Source organism: Chiloscyllium plagiosum, chromosome 2 (genome assembly GCF_004010195.1).
Source record: "Chiloscyllium plagiosum isolate BGI_BamShark_2017 chromosome 2, ASM401019v2, whole genome shotgun sequence".
Lineage (NCBI taxonomy): Eukaryota > Metazoa > Chordata > Chondrichthyes > Orectolobiformes > Hemiscylliidae > Chiloscyllium > Chiloscyllium plagiosum.
In genome coordinates this window covers 128,084,047-128,102,990 of record NC_057711.1, presented here as the reverse complement: position 1 = coordinate 128,102,990, position 18,944 = coordinate 128,084,047, and the positions used below count along the sequence as shown (strand labels likewise).

The 18,944-nt window shown below is 44.6% G+C and overlaps 1 protein-coding gene across 2 annotated transcripts in view; it reads left to right on the top strand.

Moving 5' to 3' along the window:
• Positions 1 to 18,944, top strand: part of LOC122563838 (A disintegrin and metalloproteinase with thrombospondin motifs 19-like) — a 526,911-nt gene that overhangs the window by 284,580 nt on the left and 223,387 nt on the right. For both annotated transcript variants that reach the window (XM_043718038.1, XM_043718033.1), the window contains exon 12: positions 7,924 to 8,093. In XM_043718038.1, the coding sequence (XP_043573973.1) occupies positions 7,924 to 8,093 (170 nt within the window). The remainder of the gene's footprint in view (positions 1 to 7,923; positions 8,094 to 18,944) is intronic.

Genomic DNA, 18,944 nt, shown 5'->3' with positions numbered 1-18,944 from the left:
ATAATCCCTTCTTGTAAGAGTTTGCTACTTTACAATCTCCATAGGATAGTACATCACAGTACAGGCCCTTCACCCCTCAATGTGTTGCTGGAAAAGCGCAGCAGGTCAGGCAGCATCCAGGGAACAGGAGAATCGACGTTTCGGGCATAAGCCCTTCTTCAGGAATGAGGAAAGTTTGTCCAGCAGGCTAAGATAAAAGGTAGGGAGGAGGGACTTGGGGGAGGGGCGTCGGAAATGTGATAGGTGGAAAGAGGTCGGTGGAGTGGGAGGGGGAGTTGAAATGCTGTGCCACAGGTTGGTTGGGTTGGTTCGTCCGGGTGGCCCAGAGGTGCTCTCTGAATCGCTCCGCAAGTAGGCGGCCTGTTTCCCCAATATAGAGGAGGCCACACCGGCTGCAGCGGATGCAGTAGATGATGTGGGTGGAGGTGCAGGTGAATCTGTGGCGGATATGGAAGTTTCCCTTGGGGCCTTGGAGAGAAGTGAGGGGGGAGGTGTGGGCGCAAGTGTTGCACCTCCTGCGGTTGCAGGGGAAGGTGCCGGGAGTGGAGGTTGGGTCGGTGGGGGGTGTAGATCTGACAAGGGAGTGGCGGAGGGAGTGGTCTCTACGGAAAGCTGATAGGGGTGGGGAGGGAAATATATCCTTGGTGCTGGGGTCTGTTTGGAGGTGGCGGAAGTGACGGCGGATGATGCGCTGTACATGGAGATTGGTGGGGTGGTAGGTGAGGACCAGTGGGGTTCTGTCCTGGTGGCGGTTGGAGGGGCGGGGCTCAAGGGCGGAGGAGCGGGAAGTGGAGGAGATGCGGTGGAGGGCACCGTCGACCACGTCGGGGGGGAAATTGCGGTCCTTGAAGAAGGGGGCCATCTGTGTTGTACGTATTTTGAACTGGTCCTCCTGGGAGCAGATGCGGCGGAGACGAAGGAATTGGGAGAATGGGATGGCGTTTTTACAGGGGGCAGGATGGGAGGAGGTGTAGTCCAGGTAGCTGTGGGAGTCGGTCGGTTTGTAGTAGATGTCCGTGTTGATTCGGTCGCCTGAGATAGAAATAGAAAGGTCGAGGAAGGGGAGGGAGTCCCTCCTCCCTACCTTTTATCAAGTCCCTCCTCCCTACCTTTTATCTTAGCCTGCTGGACAAACTTTCCTCATTCCTGAAGAAGGGCTTATGCCCGAAACGTCGATTCTCCTGTTCCTTGGATGCTGCCTGACCTGCTGCGCTTTTCCAGCAACACATTTCCAGCTCTGATCTCCAGCATCTGCAGACCTCACTTTCTCTTCACCCCTCAATACTGTGTTGGCCTTCTATTCTATTCTAAGATTAGAGTAGTATCCGTCCTCAAAAAACTCAGATTACCCCCGTCCTCAAAAGGGACCACCCCTGAGTGTATAATAAAAGAATATTGAAATGGCCCTCATGACACATCAGAAATCCAACCATTTTTACAGAGTTGTATTGTTCTTCATGATTCTTCTAGACATCTTTTAGTATGTCTTTGATGCCAGCAGTCAAATCAACCTTGCAACTAATCTTGAATAAAGTTCCTCCATAAGCCCATCAGAAACAGGAACAGGAGGAGGCCATTCAGCCTCTTGAGCCTACTCTGTCATTCAATAGGATCATGGCTGATTTGACATTCCTCACATCTACTTTCCTGCCCCTTCTCCGTAATCCTTGATTCCTGACTGCATTCAGAAAATCAATATCTTGTCCCACGTGACTCTCCCTTAACTTCTCCAATCTCTGACTCTATCTAAGCTCCCTACTCCTTGTAGGTGCAGTGTTATTAATGATGTTCCTGATGCCTTTTCCTTAGCAAAGTGACCTTTATTTAAAAGTTCAGGATATTTTAATGTAGTTCCATAGAATCTTCTTAAAACATTACATTTGATTCATATCTATTTATAACATCAAACATCAGACAGAGTGCAACAGATGATCTTATCTGACCTCACTTAAATTCTGAAGCTGCATTCCCATTATCTCTGGCAGATGAAAGGATGCTGACCAACTAAGATCCCCCATTTCTGCCCCGTGTCATATCTTTTTATGCTGAAACTTTGATCATGCTTTTGATTTCGAATCTATTGTAATATTCACAGGAATCTCAGTTGCCAAACCTGCTGAACCAGTGTGTTCACTGATATACATTGGCTCCAATTCCAACATACAGTCATAGAGATGTGCAGCACGGAAACACACCCGTCGGTCCAACCTGTCCATGCCGACCAGATATTCCAACCCAATCTAGTCCCACCTGCCAGCACCCGGCCCATATCCCTCCAAACCCTTCCTTTCATATACCCATCCAAATGCCTCTTAAATGTTGCAATTGTACCAGCCTCCACCACTTCCTCTGGCAGCTCATTCCATACATGTACCACCCTCTGTGTGAAAAAGTTGCCCTTTAGGTCTCTTTTATATCTTTCCCTCTCACCCTACATCTATGCCCTCTAGTTCGAGACTCCCTGACCCCAGGGAAAAGACTTTGTCTATTTACCCAATCCATGCCCCTCATAATTTTGTAAACCTCAACCCTCACCCCTCAACCTCCGACACTCCAGGGAAAACAGCCCCAGCCTGTTCAGCCTCACCCTATAGCTCAAATCTCCAACCCTGGCAACATCCTTGTAAATCTTTTCTGAACCCTTTCAAGTTTCACAACAGGGCAGCACGGTGGCACAGCGGTTAGCACTGCTGCCTCACAGCACCAGAGACCCGGGTTCAATTCCCATCTCAGACAACTGTGTGGAGTTTGCACAATCTCCCCATGTCTGCGTGGGTTTCCTCTGGGTGCTCCGGTTTCCTCCCACAGTCCAAAAATGTGCAGGTTAGGTGAATTGGCCATGCTAAATTGCCCGTAGTGTTAGGTGCAGTGGTAAATGGGTCTGGGTGGGTTGCGCTTCGGCGGGTCGGTGTGGACTTGTTGGGCTGAAGGGCCTGTCTCCACACTAAGTAATCTAATCTAATCTAATCTAATCTTTCCGATAGGAAGGAGACCAGAATTGCACGCAATATTCCAACAGTAGTCTAATCAATGTCCTGCACAGCCACAACATGACCTCCCAACTCCTGTACTCAATACTCTGACCAATAAAGGAAAGCATACCAAACGCATTCTTCACTATCCTATCTACCTGCGACTCCACTTTCAAGGAGCTATGAACCTGCACTCCAAGGTCTCTTTGTTCAGCAACACTCCCTAGGACCTTACCATTAAGTGTATAAGTCCTGCTAAGATTTGCTTTCCCAAACTGCAGCACCTCGCATTTATCTGAATTAAACTCCATCTGCCACTTCTCGGCCCATCTGATCAAGATCCTGTTGTAATCTGAGGTAACCCTCTTCGCTGTCCACTACACCTCCAATTTTGGTGTCATCAACAAACGTACTAACTATACCTCTTATGCTCGCATCCAAATCATTTATGTAAATGACAAAAAGTAGAGGACCCAGCACCGATCCTTGTGGCACTCCACTGGTCACAGGCCTCCAGTCTGAAAAACAACCCTCCACCACCACCCTCTGTCTTCTACCTTTGAGCCAGTTCTGTATCCAAATGGCTAGTTCTCCATTTATTCTGTGAGACCTAACCTTGCTAACCAGTCTCCCATGGGGAACCTTGTCGAACGTCTTACTGAAGTACATATAGATCACATCTACCGCTCTGCCCTCATCAATCCTCTTTGTTACTTCTTCAAAAAGGGGCAACACAGTGGCTCAGTGGTTAACACTGCTGCATCACAGCACCAGGGTCCCAGGTTCAATTCCAGCCTCAGATGACTGACTGTGTGGAGTTTGTACATTCTCCCCGTGTCTGCGTGGGGTTTCCTCTGGATGCTCCGGTTTCCTCCCACAGTGCAAAGATGTGCAGGTCAGGTGAATTGGCCATACTAAGTTGCCCATAGTGTTAGGTGCATTAGTCAAAGGGAAATGGGTCTGTGTGGGTTACTCTTCTGAGGGTCGGTGTGGACTGGTTGGGCCGAAGGGCCTGTTTCCACACCGTAAGGAATCTAATGTAATCTAATCTTACCTAAAAAACTCAATCAAGTTTAGTTTCCTTTGCACAAAGCCATGTTGCCTATCCCTAATCAGTCCTTGCCTTTCCAAATACATGTACATCCTGTCCCTCAGGATCCTCTCCAACAACTTGCTCACCACCGATGTCAGGCTCACTGGTCTATAGTTCCCTGGCTCTCCTTACCACCTTTCTTAAACAGTGGCACCATGTTAGCCAACCTCCAGTCTTCCGGCACCTCACCTGTGTCTATCGATGATACAAATATCTCAGCAAGAGGCTCAGTAATCACTTCTCTAGCTTCCCACAGAGTTCTAGGTTACACCTGACCAGATGCTGGGGATTTATCCACCTTTATGCGTTTCAAGACATCCAGCACTTCCTCCTCTGTAATATGGACATTTTGCAAGGTGTCACCATCTATTTCCCTGCATTCTATATCTTCCATATCCTTTTCCACAGTAAATACTGATGCAGAATATTCATTTAGTATCTCCCCCATCTCCTGTGGCTCCACACAAAGGTTGCCTTGCTGATCTTTGAAGGGCACTATTCTCTCCCTAGTTATCCTTTTGTCCTTAATGTATTTGTAAAAACCCTTTGGATTCTCCTTAATTCTATTTGCCAAAGCTATCTCATGTCCCCTTTTTGACCTCCTGATTTCCCTCTTAAGTATACTCCTACTGCCTTTATACTCTTCTAAGGATTCACTCGATCTATCAGTCTACACCTGACATATGCTTCCTTCATTTTCTTAACCAAACCCTCAATTTCTTTAGTCATCCAGCATTCCCCATACTACCAGCCTTTCCTTTCACCCTGACAGGAATATACTTTCTCTGGATTCTCGTTATCTCACTTCTGAAGGCTTCCCATTTTCCAGCCGTCCCTTTACCTGCGAACATCTGCCCCCAATCAGCTTTTGAGTTCTTGCCTAATACTGTCAAAATTGGCCTTTCTCCAATTTAGAACTTCAACTTTTAGATCTGGTCTATCCTTTTCCCAATAATGGATCACTTTTAAAATTTTCATCCTCCTTTTCAACCCTTTCCTCACTCTTTCCCAGCTCTGTAACTTGCTTCATACTGACAACCTCAAGAGTTCTGAGTCCTTCCAACATTTGAATCCTCCACTTGCCTCATCCTCCACTGGCAGCCTTCTCTCGAATTAACTCAGCAGTGAACCCCTCTGTTTTCCTTGAAAATTCTTTGACTGAAAAAGACAAAAGATTGAAAAAGACATTGGTTTCACCACACAAATGAGGAAAATCTAGATCTGTCCGTCAGCAAACAGATGCATTCTAATGAATATTGCTAAATCAAACTTTTACTGCTATTGTTCAAAGTATCCTGTCATTTTACACATCAAGTTTCTACAGGAGAATGACTGAGTTCTTTGCGTGAAAATGTACATCCAAATAAACATTACACTTCACTGTTGGGGAACAGTGTATGCTAAATACTTTAAAACAAATATTATAAGACTCTTCTTAAATGTAGTGGTACGACAGTATTTAACATAGAATATGGAACATAGAACAATACAGCACAGAACAGGCCCTCCGGCCCTCGATGTTGCGCTGACCTGTGAACTATTCTCAGCTAGTCCCCCTACACTATCCCATCATCATCCATGTGCTTATCTAAGGATTAAAATCAACGAGGTAAAAACAATGACTGCAGATGCTGGAAACCAGATTCTGGATTAGTGGTGCTGGAAGAGCACAGCAGTTCAGGCAGCATCCAAGGAGCAGCGAAATCGGGCAAAAGCCCCTCATCAGGAATAAAGGCAGTGATAAATCTCCCTAATGTGGCTGAGTTACCTACACTGGCAGGTAGGGCATTCCACGCCCTTACCACTCTCTGAGTAAAGAACCTTGACTACAGATGTTAGATTAATAACCAGAAAACAAATTGTGTCCAAATGGCTTTGGATTTGCTGTGTTGACATAAATGTACCAGAATGTGAATCCATATACCCAGTGTTAAATCCCTGTCCTTTCAGGGAAGTGAAAAAGGATTTAACAGCAGCAAGGAGGGCCTATGAAAAAGAACAACATATAACACAAAAGGGATTTGGAATATCTTCTACAGTTTATAATCAGAGGAAGTCACTGAGGAAGAAACTGATTTGGGTTGATAAAGATTTATGACATTAGTCAGTTGACATAACTGAGGCATTAAATACATCTGTCTTTACCAAGAGAGGTGTTGTTTCCCATGTCAGGGTGAAAAAGGAGCTGATTACTGAAGTTGAAGAATTCCAAATGAATGAGTTATTGGACAGGCTGTCTGTGCTCAAGAATATAAGAAATAGGACCAGGAGTAGGCCATTCAGCTGCTTGAGCCTGCTGAGCCAATCAGGAGGGACATGGCTGATTTGCCTAGCCTCAACTCCTCTTGTCAATTCTATTTATGTTCTTATTGATGAACAGGTGGGTACGTTGAGCTGAGCCCATGATCTTATTGAATGGTGTAGCAGGCTCGAAGGGCCAAATGGCCTACTCCTGCTCCCAGCTCATATGTTCTAACTTGCTGAAGTTTGAAAAATCTGTCTACCTCCTCTATAATTACTTTGTGATCTAGTGTCCACTATTGTCTGTGGCAGAGAATTCCAGATATTTCCTGACTTCTGGGAGAACAAATTCCTTTGCATCTCAGTTTTAAATGAGTGTCTCTTCTGTAAGTGATAACCTCTTCTCAAGATAGAATCCCTATGGTGTGGAAACAGGCTGTTTGGCCCATCGAGTCCACATCAACCCTCCAAAGGGCATCCGACCCAGACCCAACCCCTACCCTATCCCTGTAGCTCTGCATTTCCCATTGCTAATCCACCCTAACCTGCAGATCTTTGGACTGTGGGAGGAAACTGGAGCATCCAGAGGATGCCCCACACAGGCATGTGGAGAATGTGCAAACTCCACACAGACAGTCGCCCGAGACTGGAATCGAACCTAGATCCCTGGTGCTGTGAGGCAGCAGTGCTAACCACTGAGCCACTGTGCTGCTCCTCTCAGCCCCTTTAGAATCGTCTATGTGTCAATAACATCGCCCTTATTCTTCCAACCTCTAATCCATAAAGGTCTGATCTGTTCAGCCATTCTTGATACATAAACCCCTTTATTCCAGGAATCAGCATCCAATGTATACATTTCTTGGGACTTGATTGACCAGAATCTGCTGGAGGTGTATGACAGTAAGCTTCTGACTGGTAACATGTCAAATCCATGGGGAGAGGTATCATCCCTCTCTTCTAACAAGCGGACGGAGAGGGAGGAAATTAGAAATTGAGTCATTCAATGAGAGAATCCCTGCAGTGTAGAAAGAGGCCTTTTGGCCCATCAAGTCTGTACTGACCCTCCAAAGAGCATCCTATCCAAACCCAGCTCCCCCACCCCGTTCCCTATCTTGTTCCCCACTCTATCTTCCAGAGTATTGGAAGAAACTGATTTGGTTTGCATCAACGTAGTCGTGTAATGTACTTTTTGAAAATTTTATGAATGAAGTATATTTTTCAGAAAGAACAACGTCTGTGTGTGTGTGTGTGTGTGTGTGTGTGTGTGTGTGTGTGTGTGTCGCCCCAGCCGAACCCCGACCTTCACCCCACCCCATCCCCATCACCCCCTGTTTCTTCTTCCTGCTCAGATTGATGGTCACAAAGTAGATGGGAGCTGTGGAAAATGTGTTGCGGAAAGCTCCCCCAACATCTTGACATCCTTGTTCTATGAAGAACACTCCAAAGAGGCAGAGGCTTCGCTCAGTTAGATCTCGGTGGAATATTGTGATAACTGCTGTCCTCTGTCAGGATTGGAGTTCACCCCTCTTAGAAGTTCAGGGACAGTGTTTTCTTGCAGAAATATAACTTAATGTAGTTGTGCATTCCAATAGTAATTTTTTTTTTATTCCCATTGAGGCCTGGTCCTAAAGGCAAGAATTGCCAGGGCTCCCGTGTGCAGTACAGGACATGCAAGAACCCTCCTTGTCCGGCTGGAGTGCCACATTTTCGGGACTTGCAGTGCCAATCATTCAACAGGCCATCATATCAAAAGCATTCCTTGAAGTGGTATGCCATCATTAATGAAGGTATTTATGTTCCTCAAGCCATTGATTATGTATTCATCATTATCTTTCCATGTTGCTGACAACTGATTTCATGTGATATCATTGATCAGTTCGTGATTTAATGGAAGTTTAAACTTTCTGTTCTTTTGTTGTAATTGTGATCATACATGACAGCAACCACTTTGTTGAGCAAAATATGTTCTAAATGTTTCAAAATGTGTGTCCATGCTAATTTGATAAGACAGTGAATTGGATATGTAGTAGAGCATGCATCCTGTCACTCTGTGGAAAAGCATGGTGAACAGGATTTGTACAATCTAATGGATGAGCCAAATATGGCCAAGACGCTCCTCAGGTCCAAGCCACAAAGCTGTAAATAGTTCCCCTCTTCGCTCCCCTCTTCTTTGTTCACAAAGCCAACTGTAGCTGTTTGAAGTTGCCAAACCAGGAAGGCTGAAAAGGCTGCTTCTAACTCGAATTTTCAACAATATCTAAACACTACAAACTTCCACTGAAGCTGAAAGAATCTTCAGGCCTAATAATTTTTCAAAAAACTGCAACATTCTGCCCTACTCTTTATACCATTTTCGTGGCCTCTGAGAGATCTCTTCTGCAAAGGCTCATAGAGAAAAAATTCCTTGATTACATCTTTGGAGATACTGGAATGTTTATTCTTTTCGAATATTGTCTTTCTGTACATTCCTTTATTTTTATTCTCTTTCCTCTGTGTCATTCCCTCTGCCTTGTGCTTCACAACTTAATTTAGGAAAGACTTGAGAAAGAAGTTCATTGACAGAGGCATCTGAGACATGTTGGTTGGTGAGGATGCAGTCAGCATGTCTTTCACTTTTGGCTCCCACAGCACCAGCTGCAGAGTCAGTCACTCAGCTTTGGCCAGTTCAGTTAGTATTGGTGCTACTGAACTATCCTGATCATTGTCAAAAAATGTGGTGCTAGAAAAGCACAGCAGGTCAGGCAACATCCAAGGGGCAGGAGAATCAACATTTCGGGCATAAGTCCTTCATCAGCCCTTCCTGATCAAGGGTTTATGCCCAACATCGACTCTCCTGCTCCTCAGATGCTGCCTGACCCACTGTGCTTTTCCAGCTCCATGTTTTTTGACTCTGATCTCCAGCATCTGCAGTTCTCACTCTCCCCTATTCTGATCATTGATGACCTCCACCCGGAGTACACTCTGAGGCAATGATATTCTGCTGTTTCTTCCTAGTGGAGCCCAACATGAAGAAATACTGACTCAACAGCTGAGGGAAGATGATAGGTGGAGGGCAGCAAGAAATCTCCTCACTCTTGCCATGAGACCTGAATCACAAAGCTTTGTCATCCAGAATCAATGTTGAGGATATCCTGAACCATTTACTCTCACCTGTATTGCACTGTTCCACCATGTCTGTTGGGTCTGTCCTGTCGGTGGGATAGTGCATACCCAGGTGTAATGTTGATGTGGGGATTCTGGATGGTAATGCCATTGCATGTTGAGGAGACGAGTTTAGATCCTGTCTTGTTGCAGATGATCATTGCCTGGCACTGGTGCGATATTACTTATCACTTATCAGCCAAAGCCCAAGTGTCGTCCAGGCTTAGTTACACGCAAGTATGAACAGTTTCATTTTATGTGGAGTTGCATATGGAACTAAAGTTAATAAATCACCAGCAAGTATCCATAATCATAATGTAATGATGGAAGGAAAGTTAGGGTTACCCTAACCCTAACCCTATCTTATACTCCACAACCACTCGATGAAGAAGCAGCGCTCCGAAAGCTAGTGCTTCCAAATAAACCTGTTGGACTATAACCTGGTGTTGTGTGATTTCTAACTTTGGATATGAGAGGTCTTCATCGAGTTTTGAATTGTTGTGTTGATTGTGGAATCAGTTTACTTTGTCCACTGCATCCTGCTTCCGCTGTTTAGCATTCATTTAGTCCTGTGTGAGAATGGTACTTCATCTCAAGTAAGGACTGTGCAGTGTTCCCTCATAACAATATTGTTATTGAGAGGTGTATCTGCAACGTGGAACTTGATGTGTTGAGTAGGAGTTTCCCTCTTGCCTTCTGACATGAGTCCACTCTGACATATATATCCTTCAGGACTCAGACAGCTCAGCCTGTGTTGGTACCAATCAGCTGTTGGTAAGAACCAAAGCGTGTGTTGCTGGAAAAGCACAGCCAGTCAGGCAGTATTCGAGGAGCAGGAAAATTGATGTTTTGAGCATAAGCTTTTCATCAGGAATGAGGCCTCAAAAGCTTTTATTCAAAACGTCGATTCTCCTGCTCCTCGGATGCTGCCTGACCGGCTGTGCTTTTCCAGCAACACACTCTTCGACTCTGACCTTCAACATCTGCAGTCCTCTCTTTATTGCCGGTGCTGGTAACAGGCTAGAATACATCATGTATCCTCATTTCTCCTATTGGTGGTTAGGATAAAGGAGCACTTGTGATTTAGCAGCTGTGAAAGAGGGTGTTAGGTGTTAGTCATCAGGCAACGTCCTTACTCATGCTTGAACTGATGCCTTGGGTCCTTATGGTGCCTGCAGTCAATATTGTGGATTTCCCCCAAAGTCATTTCCTTCCACCAGGGCTACGACTATCTGGTGCATCTGTCCTCCCAGTATACAAGGACATACCCAGGAATCTGGACAGTTGGCTGTAAAGTCTGATCCAATGAGCATGTCTGTCAAACTGTTTCAAAATACCTTCAGGGATAGTGTTCTCAATTATTAGAACAAGTCTACATCTGGCTTTGCACTCGATTGTACTGAAAATGCTTTGTGTGTTTCATGCCTAGATCATTGCCATTATGCTTACTCAATGTTTTATAGTGTGTTGATATAACTGAATGGTTTGTAAAATGCCATTTCAACAAACAGTTAAGAAGCTGTCACATGGTTATGGGCCTGGATTTACATGTAGACATAAGTGTGTAAGGCCAGCAGACTTCCCTCACTTAAAACACAGAATGTTAAAGCAAAAGACTGAAATCAAGGCACATTGAGTGTTGCCAGCTGCCAGCTGGAATTTTTACATCAATTTCTCCAAATATTCTAATCACCTTTGAGACCATATAATACCAACTGAAGTAGAAATAGTTGATTAAAAAAAGTCCAGGTGATGACATAATTCAGATATTATTATCCTGTATGTTTAACTTAATTAAAAATCGGTATATCAGTAAAATTTATTCAGAAATGACTTGTTTAAAGGGAGCGCTGAAAAAAAATCAGGAAAACAAATCTCTCTTTACTGCCAAATACAAGAGGTGAAATCTTAATTTTCATCAAAATATTTTGCTCCATCACTTGTTCATTGTCACTAGGACCAACATAATGACACACAACTCTCTGTGACTTCATTTGCCCCAAACTCAAAATCTAATTTGTCAGATTCTCACTGTAATACACAGGAGGAAAAAAATTAAATAAAATGAAACAAGAGCAATAGCCCATGCCAACAATGAACAATGGATTGTTTACTTTAACAAAATAGAAGAACAAACTGATATCAAAGCTGTAATTTTTCAAGGGGAAGTCTGCAATGGAAAGCTCCTTCATGTATATCTGTTGTTTGTACAACAGAACTAGAATTAAGGAAGAATGGACATCAAACATATAAAATACTGAAACATTAGATATAATGGTTGCCATAACCTGATGACATTTATACAAATGATAGGGAAAATTCAGTGAAGTCACGATAAATTAATTAATGGGATTAGCAGGCTTGCTTTTTTATGAAAGCAAAGTGTAGTAATTGTATTAAGGTCAACCAGATGGACCTCATAAAATATGAGCTCTGTGAGTGGGTCTGTTAATCTGGTCCGATCAGGGAGCCCTGGGTGACTGATATAAACAGGAGTGTCAGTTATCCTGACACTCTGACAGCTGGATCTGAAGGAACTAGACCAGTGTCAAGGACTTCCCACATGTAAATAAAAGGCGACGTGGTGTTGGGGTACTGGCCTCTGTGCAGCTGTTCCGGAGGTGACAAGAGTAATGCACATTCCTAAAGAAATTCGGTCAAGGTGGGGTAAGCATGGTTTACATCATGTCGTTATTTGGGAAACTTGCCTCATTCGACCCTGCTGACAAAGAATGTGCCCAGTATGGGAAAAGAATATCTTATTTTTTGGGGCAAGTGACATTGTGGCAGATGAAAAGCAATAAGTAAATTTCCTGACAGCTCATGGACCTGCAGCTTTTTCAGTTAGTAGGAGCCTAACTTTGTCTGAGGAACCAGATACTAATGCTTTTCCAAGAGTTGATGGTCCCAAGTCTCCTCTAATTCAGAGAAACTATGACTATTAGTCAGAAATTAAAGACATATGGGGCGGCTCAGTGGTTAGTACTGTTAGCTCACAGTACCACAGACCCAGTTCAATTCCAGCCTCAGGCGACTCTCTGTGTGGATTTTGCGCATTCTCCCTGTGTCAGCATGGTTTCCTCCGGGTGCTCCGGTTTGCTCCCACAATCCAAAGATATCCAGGTGAGGTGAATTGGTCATACTAAATTGCCCATTTTGTACAGGGATGTGTAGGTTAGGTGCATTAGTCAGGAGTAAATGTGGGGTGGGGGAATGGATCGAGGTAACTCTTTGGAGGGGCAGTGTGGACTTGTTGGGCTGAAGGGCCTGTTGCCACACTGTAGGGATTCTGTTTTATGAACCAGGGGAATCCGTATCAGGATTTTCAACTCGATTAAGATTACTAGCAGAGGCATGTAATGGTGGTTACATGCTGAGAGACCATTTGGTATGTGGGATCAATGATGTAACCATAGTAAAGTGTCTATGGCTGAATCCCATCTGGACTTCAAACAGGCAAGCTAGCTTTGTCATTGGAAAATGTGCCAAGTGGAGCATATGAGTTGCAGTAACATAGCTTCACTCAGGACATACCCTGAACAAAGGGACTCAAGGTCAGCCCACAGGAAAACACCAAAACAGAGTCAAAACTCAGCCAAGTGGTTACAATTTCTTCAGGATCTGGTCCAGTGAGCCTTTGCAGTTGCTGTCGGTATGTGGACTTGACAACAAAAGAGTCCCACTTAACTTAAATTGACTATGATCACTCCTAGGTCAGTTTCCAGGAGGGTACGCACCCTGGAACGTCCAACTACATTTGATTTAGAACACTTAGTTGCTTAGCAACATCCAAATAAGAGCCAATCAAAATAAACATGCGGTTAAATGGTCTCTTGGTTTTAATAGAGGTCAATGCGGCTGGTTCAATGATCACAGAACAAACTTTGTCTTTAACAAACTTCACTCCGGACTCCAGCCCTTATGTCTCACAAGACCTCAGCCAGGCTGAGAACCTATACTGGAGAACCTTTGCAGATTGAGGGTACAACTTTGGTTCTGGTCTCCTATGAGAAGCGGCTAGTTCAGTTCCCACTGATTGTAGTAAAAAGCTCAGAGCCAAGCTTGATCGAGCAACATTGGTTCAGAAAGATTGATCTTGATTGGCTCAACATTTTTCAATTAGAAAATAACTGCTCGAGTGAAGTCCTAACTAAGTACTCGGTAGGTGTTCAGGAAGGTCTAGGGACTATCAGAGGAGCCAGGACCACCTTGAACATTGACCAGGAAACAATTCCATGATTCTGCGAGGCCCACCCAGTGCCATTTACCTTACAGGCAAAAGTAGAGGCAGAAATCAGGAGGCTGGAGAGTGAAGGGATGATCAAACCATCCAGTGTGCAGACTGGGCAGCACCAGCATACTGATTAGTCGGTTCGCCTTTGTGGGAATTTTAAATAAAGGATAGACTGCATTTTGTAATTGGATAAATACCCAATCCCTCACATCGAGGACTCACACATAAAGCCGGCTGAGGGGCTGTTATTCACAAAGCTGGAAATGAGCCATGCGTACTTGTGGTTTGATGAACATTCCCAGAAATATGCTGCAATTAAGGGTTTGTATCAATATATGAGACTGACATTTGGGGTATCATTGGTCTGTGCCATTTTCCAGTGGACAATGGAGAACATTTCACATGGTCTACCCCAGGTTGCCATTTATCTAGATGATGTGCTAATAACAAGGAAGACCAATAAGGAGCTCTTGGAGAACTTGGACATAGTCCTGAAAAATTCTCCCAGACAGGCAAATGCCTCAGAAGCAAAAAAGTGTGTGTTCCATGGACCTACTTGGGCAAGAGAGAGTCAATAAGACCGGGTTACACCTATCGGGCAATGAAAAGTACCCGAGCTCCCACATCTCCCAGGCTCCCTTCTTGGGTGGTGGATTATTACTGAGAATTCATACATAACCTGGCTCCATCCTGGCATCTTTGTATCATCTCCTAAAGGGTCAGCCTCAGAAAGGGTCACGTGACCAAGCCATAGCCTTCAGGGAAGTGAAGAATCAGCTATCATCCTTTGAGGTGTTTATGCCCGAAACGTCAATTCTCCTGCTCCTCGGATGCTGCCTGACCGGCTGTGCTTTTGCAGTGCCACAGTCTCGACCCTGCATATAATTACAAGTTGTAACAGTGTCCAGGAGAATAAGTAATGAATGCAGATTCATTGAGCTGCCTCCCGCTGGCAGATTCACCATTGGAGATACCACCACTGGAAGACTCCGGGATGGTTTTTAACTTTTCTGGACACACTTCCAGTCACAGCTGACAATCTCAGACTTTGGATGCAGAAAGATCCGGTCCTGGCAAAACTGAACCAGCTGGTGGTGATGAGGGAAACCAAAGGGCAGTCACAACCAGAACTGAAACCTTTTTGGACCCAAGAGACCAGACCACTGTCGAGGACAGCATATTATTATGAGGAGCAAGAGTGATTGTTCTGAACAAAAGTCGCCACCAGATACTGGCTGAACTCCACCCGGGTCATCCAGGGGTTTCCAAAGTGGAAGACATTGGTGAGAGGTTATGTCTGGTGGCCAGTTATTTGATGCTGATATTGGTGCATTGGTGGGATGTTGCCCAAAGTGCCAACGAGAACAAAACTTACTGCCAGCAGCTCCCCCACATTCATGGGAATGGCTGGGTAAACCCTGGACTCAGTTACACGTTGACTATGCAAGTCTTTTCATGGGCTCAGTGTTCTTGGCTATTGTGGACTCCCACTCAAAGTGACTAAACGTGCACAGAGTTCATCAAACTTGGGGCTGGTGATAGAAAAACTGCGCACATTGTTTGGAAATTATTGGTCACAGATAACCAGCAGGGAATTTGAGTATTTCCTAAAGTTGAATGGTATTCAAAATATAAAGACCGCTCCATACCATCCATCATCCAGTAGTCTGGCAGAAAGACCAGTGCAAACCTTGAACACAGGCTTAAAGAAATAGGCTGTAGCTTCATTCGATATCAAACTGTCCCAGTTCCTATTTGATTACTAGATCACCCCTCACACAACTACAGGGATAGCTCCAGCAGAGGTGTTACTGGGAAGAAGATTCCACAGCAGATTAAAGCTAACCTTCACAGACCTGGCGAGGGATGGTGAACTAGCATCAGGAACACTAATCCTGGACACAAGACTGCTAAGGGAGACAGACAGTTTACATCCAGGGGTGAAGTTTGATGTCAGAACCATGGGAATGGCTCTGCATGGGTATGGGGCATGGTTGATGCAAGGTCAGGTCCAGGGACGTATAAAGTTCAGGTCAGTGCGATGGTCCTGAACAAGCATGTGGACCGTATGAAAGCTGCAAACTCACAAACGGTACAGGAGCCATGTCCGGCTCCTCAACTGCCTTTCCAATTGTTCCCAAAACCATGGGTTCTCCCTCTCCATCAAGTGTTGAAGATACTTCAGAATCTGAGATGGATGCAGCAGATGTTGCCACCTTGACACCCTTGCTGCCTGGAGAAGAGAGTGATTTTCTCCTGAGGTGCTCTGGGTGTAAGAGGTGAGCTCCTGTGTATTATATACCACCCGTATCAGAGGCAGAGTTTGCAGAAACCTGACCTGGTGCTAAAACACTGCAGGAGGAGCTGCAAAAAAAAGAATCAGCCTACGTCCTCGGACTCAGAGGGGGAGGGATGTAATGATTGTAAGGGGGTCAGCCAGGTGGACCTCATAGAATATGAATTCGCTGATTGGGGTTGTTAACCTGGTCCAATCAGGGAGTTCTGGCTGAAAGATATCTGCAGGAGAACTAGGCATCCTGTTGGAGGGAAGAGCAAAATCTCTTCAGAGTGTGCACTCCCATGGAGTGAGACATGGCGGTCGATTAAGCCCTGCTGAGTTTCACCAGCACTCTGTTTCGATTATAGCTGACATATTTGCTGTGGTCACTCATTGCATGAGGTGCAAGCCCCCAGCCATTGAAATACATGAAAGGCAGTGGTTGCAAAACAAAATTTGGCAAAACAAAAGTTCTGTAAGGTAGAGAATTAGAAAGTAAGAAACGTAACCAAATTGCTTCTTTTTTTATTTCTACTATCTTGCTGTCTTAGTGGACCAAATCCAACCAAAGTTTACTCCACAGACCACAGATGATGATAGTTGTGTTAGAGTCCAGACCACATTGTTTGTGCTGTCAAGAGTGATTTCAAGCCCACTTGAAATGAGAAGCATTGTGGCTTTGTGGACAGTGTAAACTGGGCAATAGTAAATGAAACAAAACACGTTCCAGGCAACATAGATAAATGTAATATTATTGAAAGCTCACATCTGTTGCTCTGGTTGGACTGATTGTTGTTCTTGACCTTTTGCTATGTTATATAATTAAATGTGTACAGAGAAATTTATAATCAACAAGTAAAATTAAGGACAGTACATGGGGTCTCAATGCATGCCAACTTCAGGCTGTCTATCTGTTTTAATGATTTCAGTGGCCAGCCAATGCTCACTCCACTGTTGTTTGGCTGGAATTATGAGCAAGGGGCCAATAATGTGAGAGGCTTGCTTCACTTAAAGCAAACCTGTATTGCTTATAGCCAGCCTGCACCTCTTAAAGTGGAATCCTCCTGGCAGGATAAAGGAAATGATTCTGATGTAGGAAACGTTAGAAAATGACACCTGGAAGAAATCAAGCACCAAAAGGTTTAAACATAACATTGGAGCTTTTGATGGAGGAACCATCAGCAGAAGAGTGATTTCCTTTATCCACAGGACTCCCTCCAGATGGTTAGAAGACAGTGGGTACAGAAAACCACAATGGACAACACCAGAGGTCAGACTCCAAGGACCTAAGTGCAGTGCTAGAAGAAGTTTCAGAACCTCATATGGACAGTAAAAATTGGCAAATGTAGCTTAACATGTCACCATCCTACCAACTGTATCACAAACCTCAGCCACTAATCAATTCATAGATTCATATCACAGCCAATCATCTAGCAATCAGGTCTCATACCTGCCATTCATATACCTCACTACACCTTCACATACTTAACACAAATGCAGGACTGTCTCACCATCCTAGAGTTTCCACGTACGTTGCCAGCTATACAACCATGACAGCCACATTCCTCACACAGATTGTGTGTCACAGTTTGGCTGTTCATGGGTGTGTATGTCACACACAAGAGTCATCTGCCGTGTGATCCACAGACAGTCCTTATTTCACAGTAATCCTTTCCTGTTTGCCATGGACTTTACTAAATGAAGGCATCGTGATAGTTGGCAAGATATCTGCAACTGATGTGCATGATTTCCTGTGGATGACATACATTTCAATCAGTGGTATCACAAAAAATGTGGTAATCATAAGACCACAAGAAGTGGGAACAGGAGGAGACCATTCAGCCCCTCAAACCTGCTCCACCATTCAATAGTATCATGGCTGATCCAAAATTTCTCACGTCCACTTTCCTGCCTTTTCCCTGTAAGGTTTGTTTCCCCAACTGATCAAGAGTATATCTGTCTCAGCCTTAAATATACACAAGGATTCTGCCCCCACAGCTTCCTGCGGCAAGGTGTTCTAAAGACTCTCAACCGTCTGAAGGAGGAAATTTCTCCCCATCTCAGTTTTAAATCTGAGACTATGTCCTTTGGTTCTGCACTCTCCCATGAAGAATCCTCAGCATTTAACCTGTCAAGCCCCTTAAGAATCTTACGTTTCAATGAGATCACATCATTCTTCTAAACTTCGGTGAGTAGAGTCCCAATCTGTTTAGCTTTTGCTCATAAGACAATCCTCCCGTACCGGGCACCATCCTGTGAACCTTCTGTGAACTGCCTCCAGTGGAATGACATCATTCGTCCAATAAGGGAAACAAAGCTGCTCACAGTACTCTAGATATGGTCTCACCAGCACATTTGCAGTAAGACGTCCTTACTTTTATATTCCAACCCCCTTGAAATAAGAGCCAACATTCCATTAGTCTTTCTGATTACCTGCTGTCCTGTGTACTAGCTTTGTAAATCATGTTTACTCAACATATTGGACTTCAGCAAGAATGAAGGAAATATAATTAGTTCTCATTGAGCAAAGAACCACTAGTCTCCCTTGTACAGTAGTGAATGGCAAACTGCAAGATTCAGGCAAAATGTATAGATTAGATTACAGTGTGGAAACAGGCCCTTCGGCCCAACAAGTCCACACCGACCCGCTAATTAGTTCTCATTGAGCAAAGAACCACTAGTCTCCCTTGTACAGTAGTGAATGGCAAACTGCAAGATTCAGGCAAAATGTATAGATTAGATTACAGTGTGGAAACAGGCCCTTCGGCCCAACAAGTCCACACCGACCCGCCAAAGCGCAACCCACCCATACCCCTACATTTACCCCTTACCTAACACTACGGGCAATTTAGCATGAGCAATTCACCTTACCTGCACATCTTTGGACTGTGGGAGGAAACTGGAGCACCCGGAGGAAACCCACGCAGACACGGGGAGAACGTGCAAACTCCACACAGGCAGTCGCCTGAGGCGGGAATTGAACCC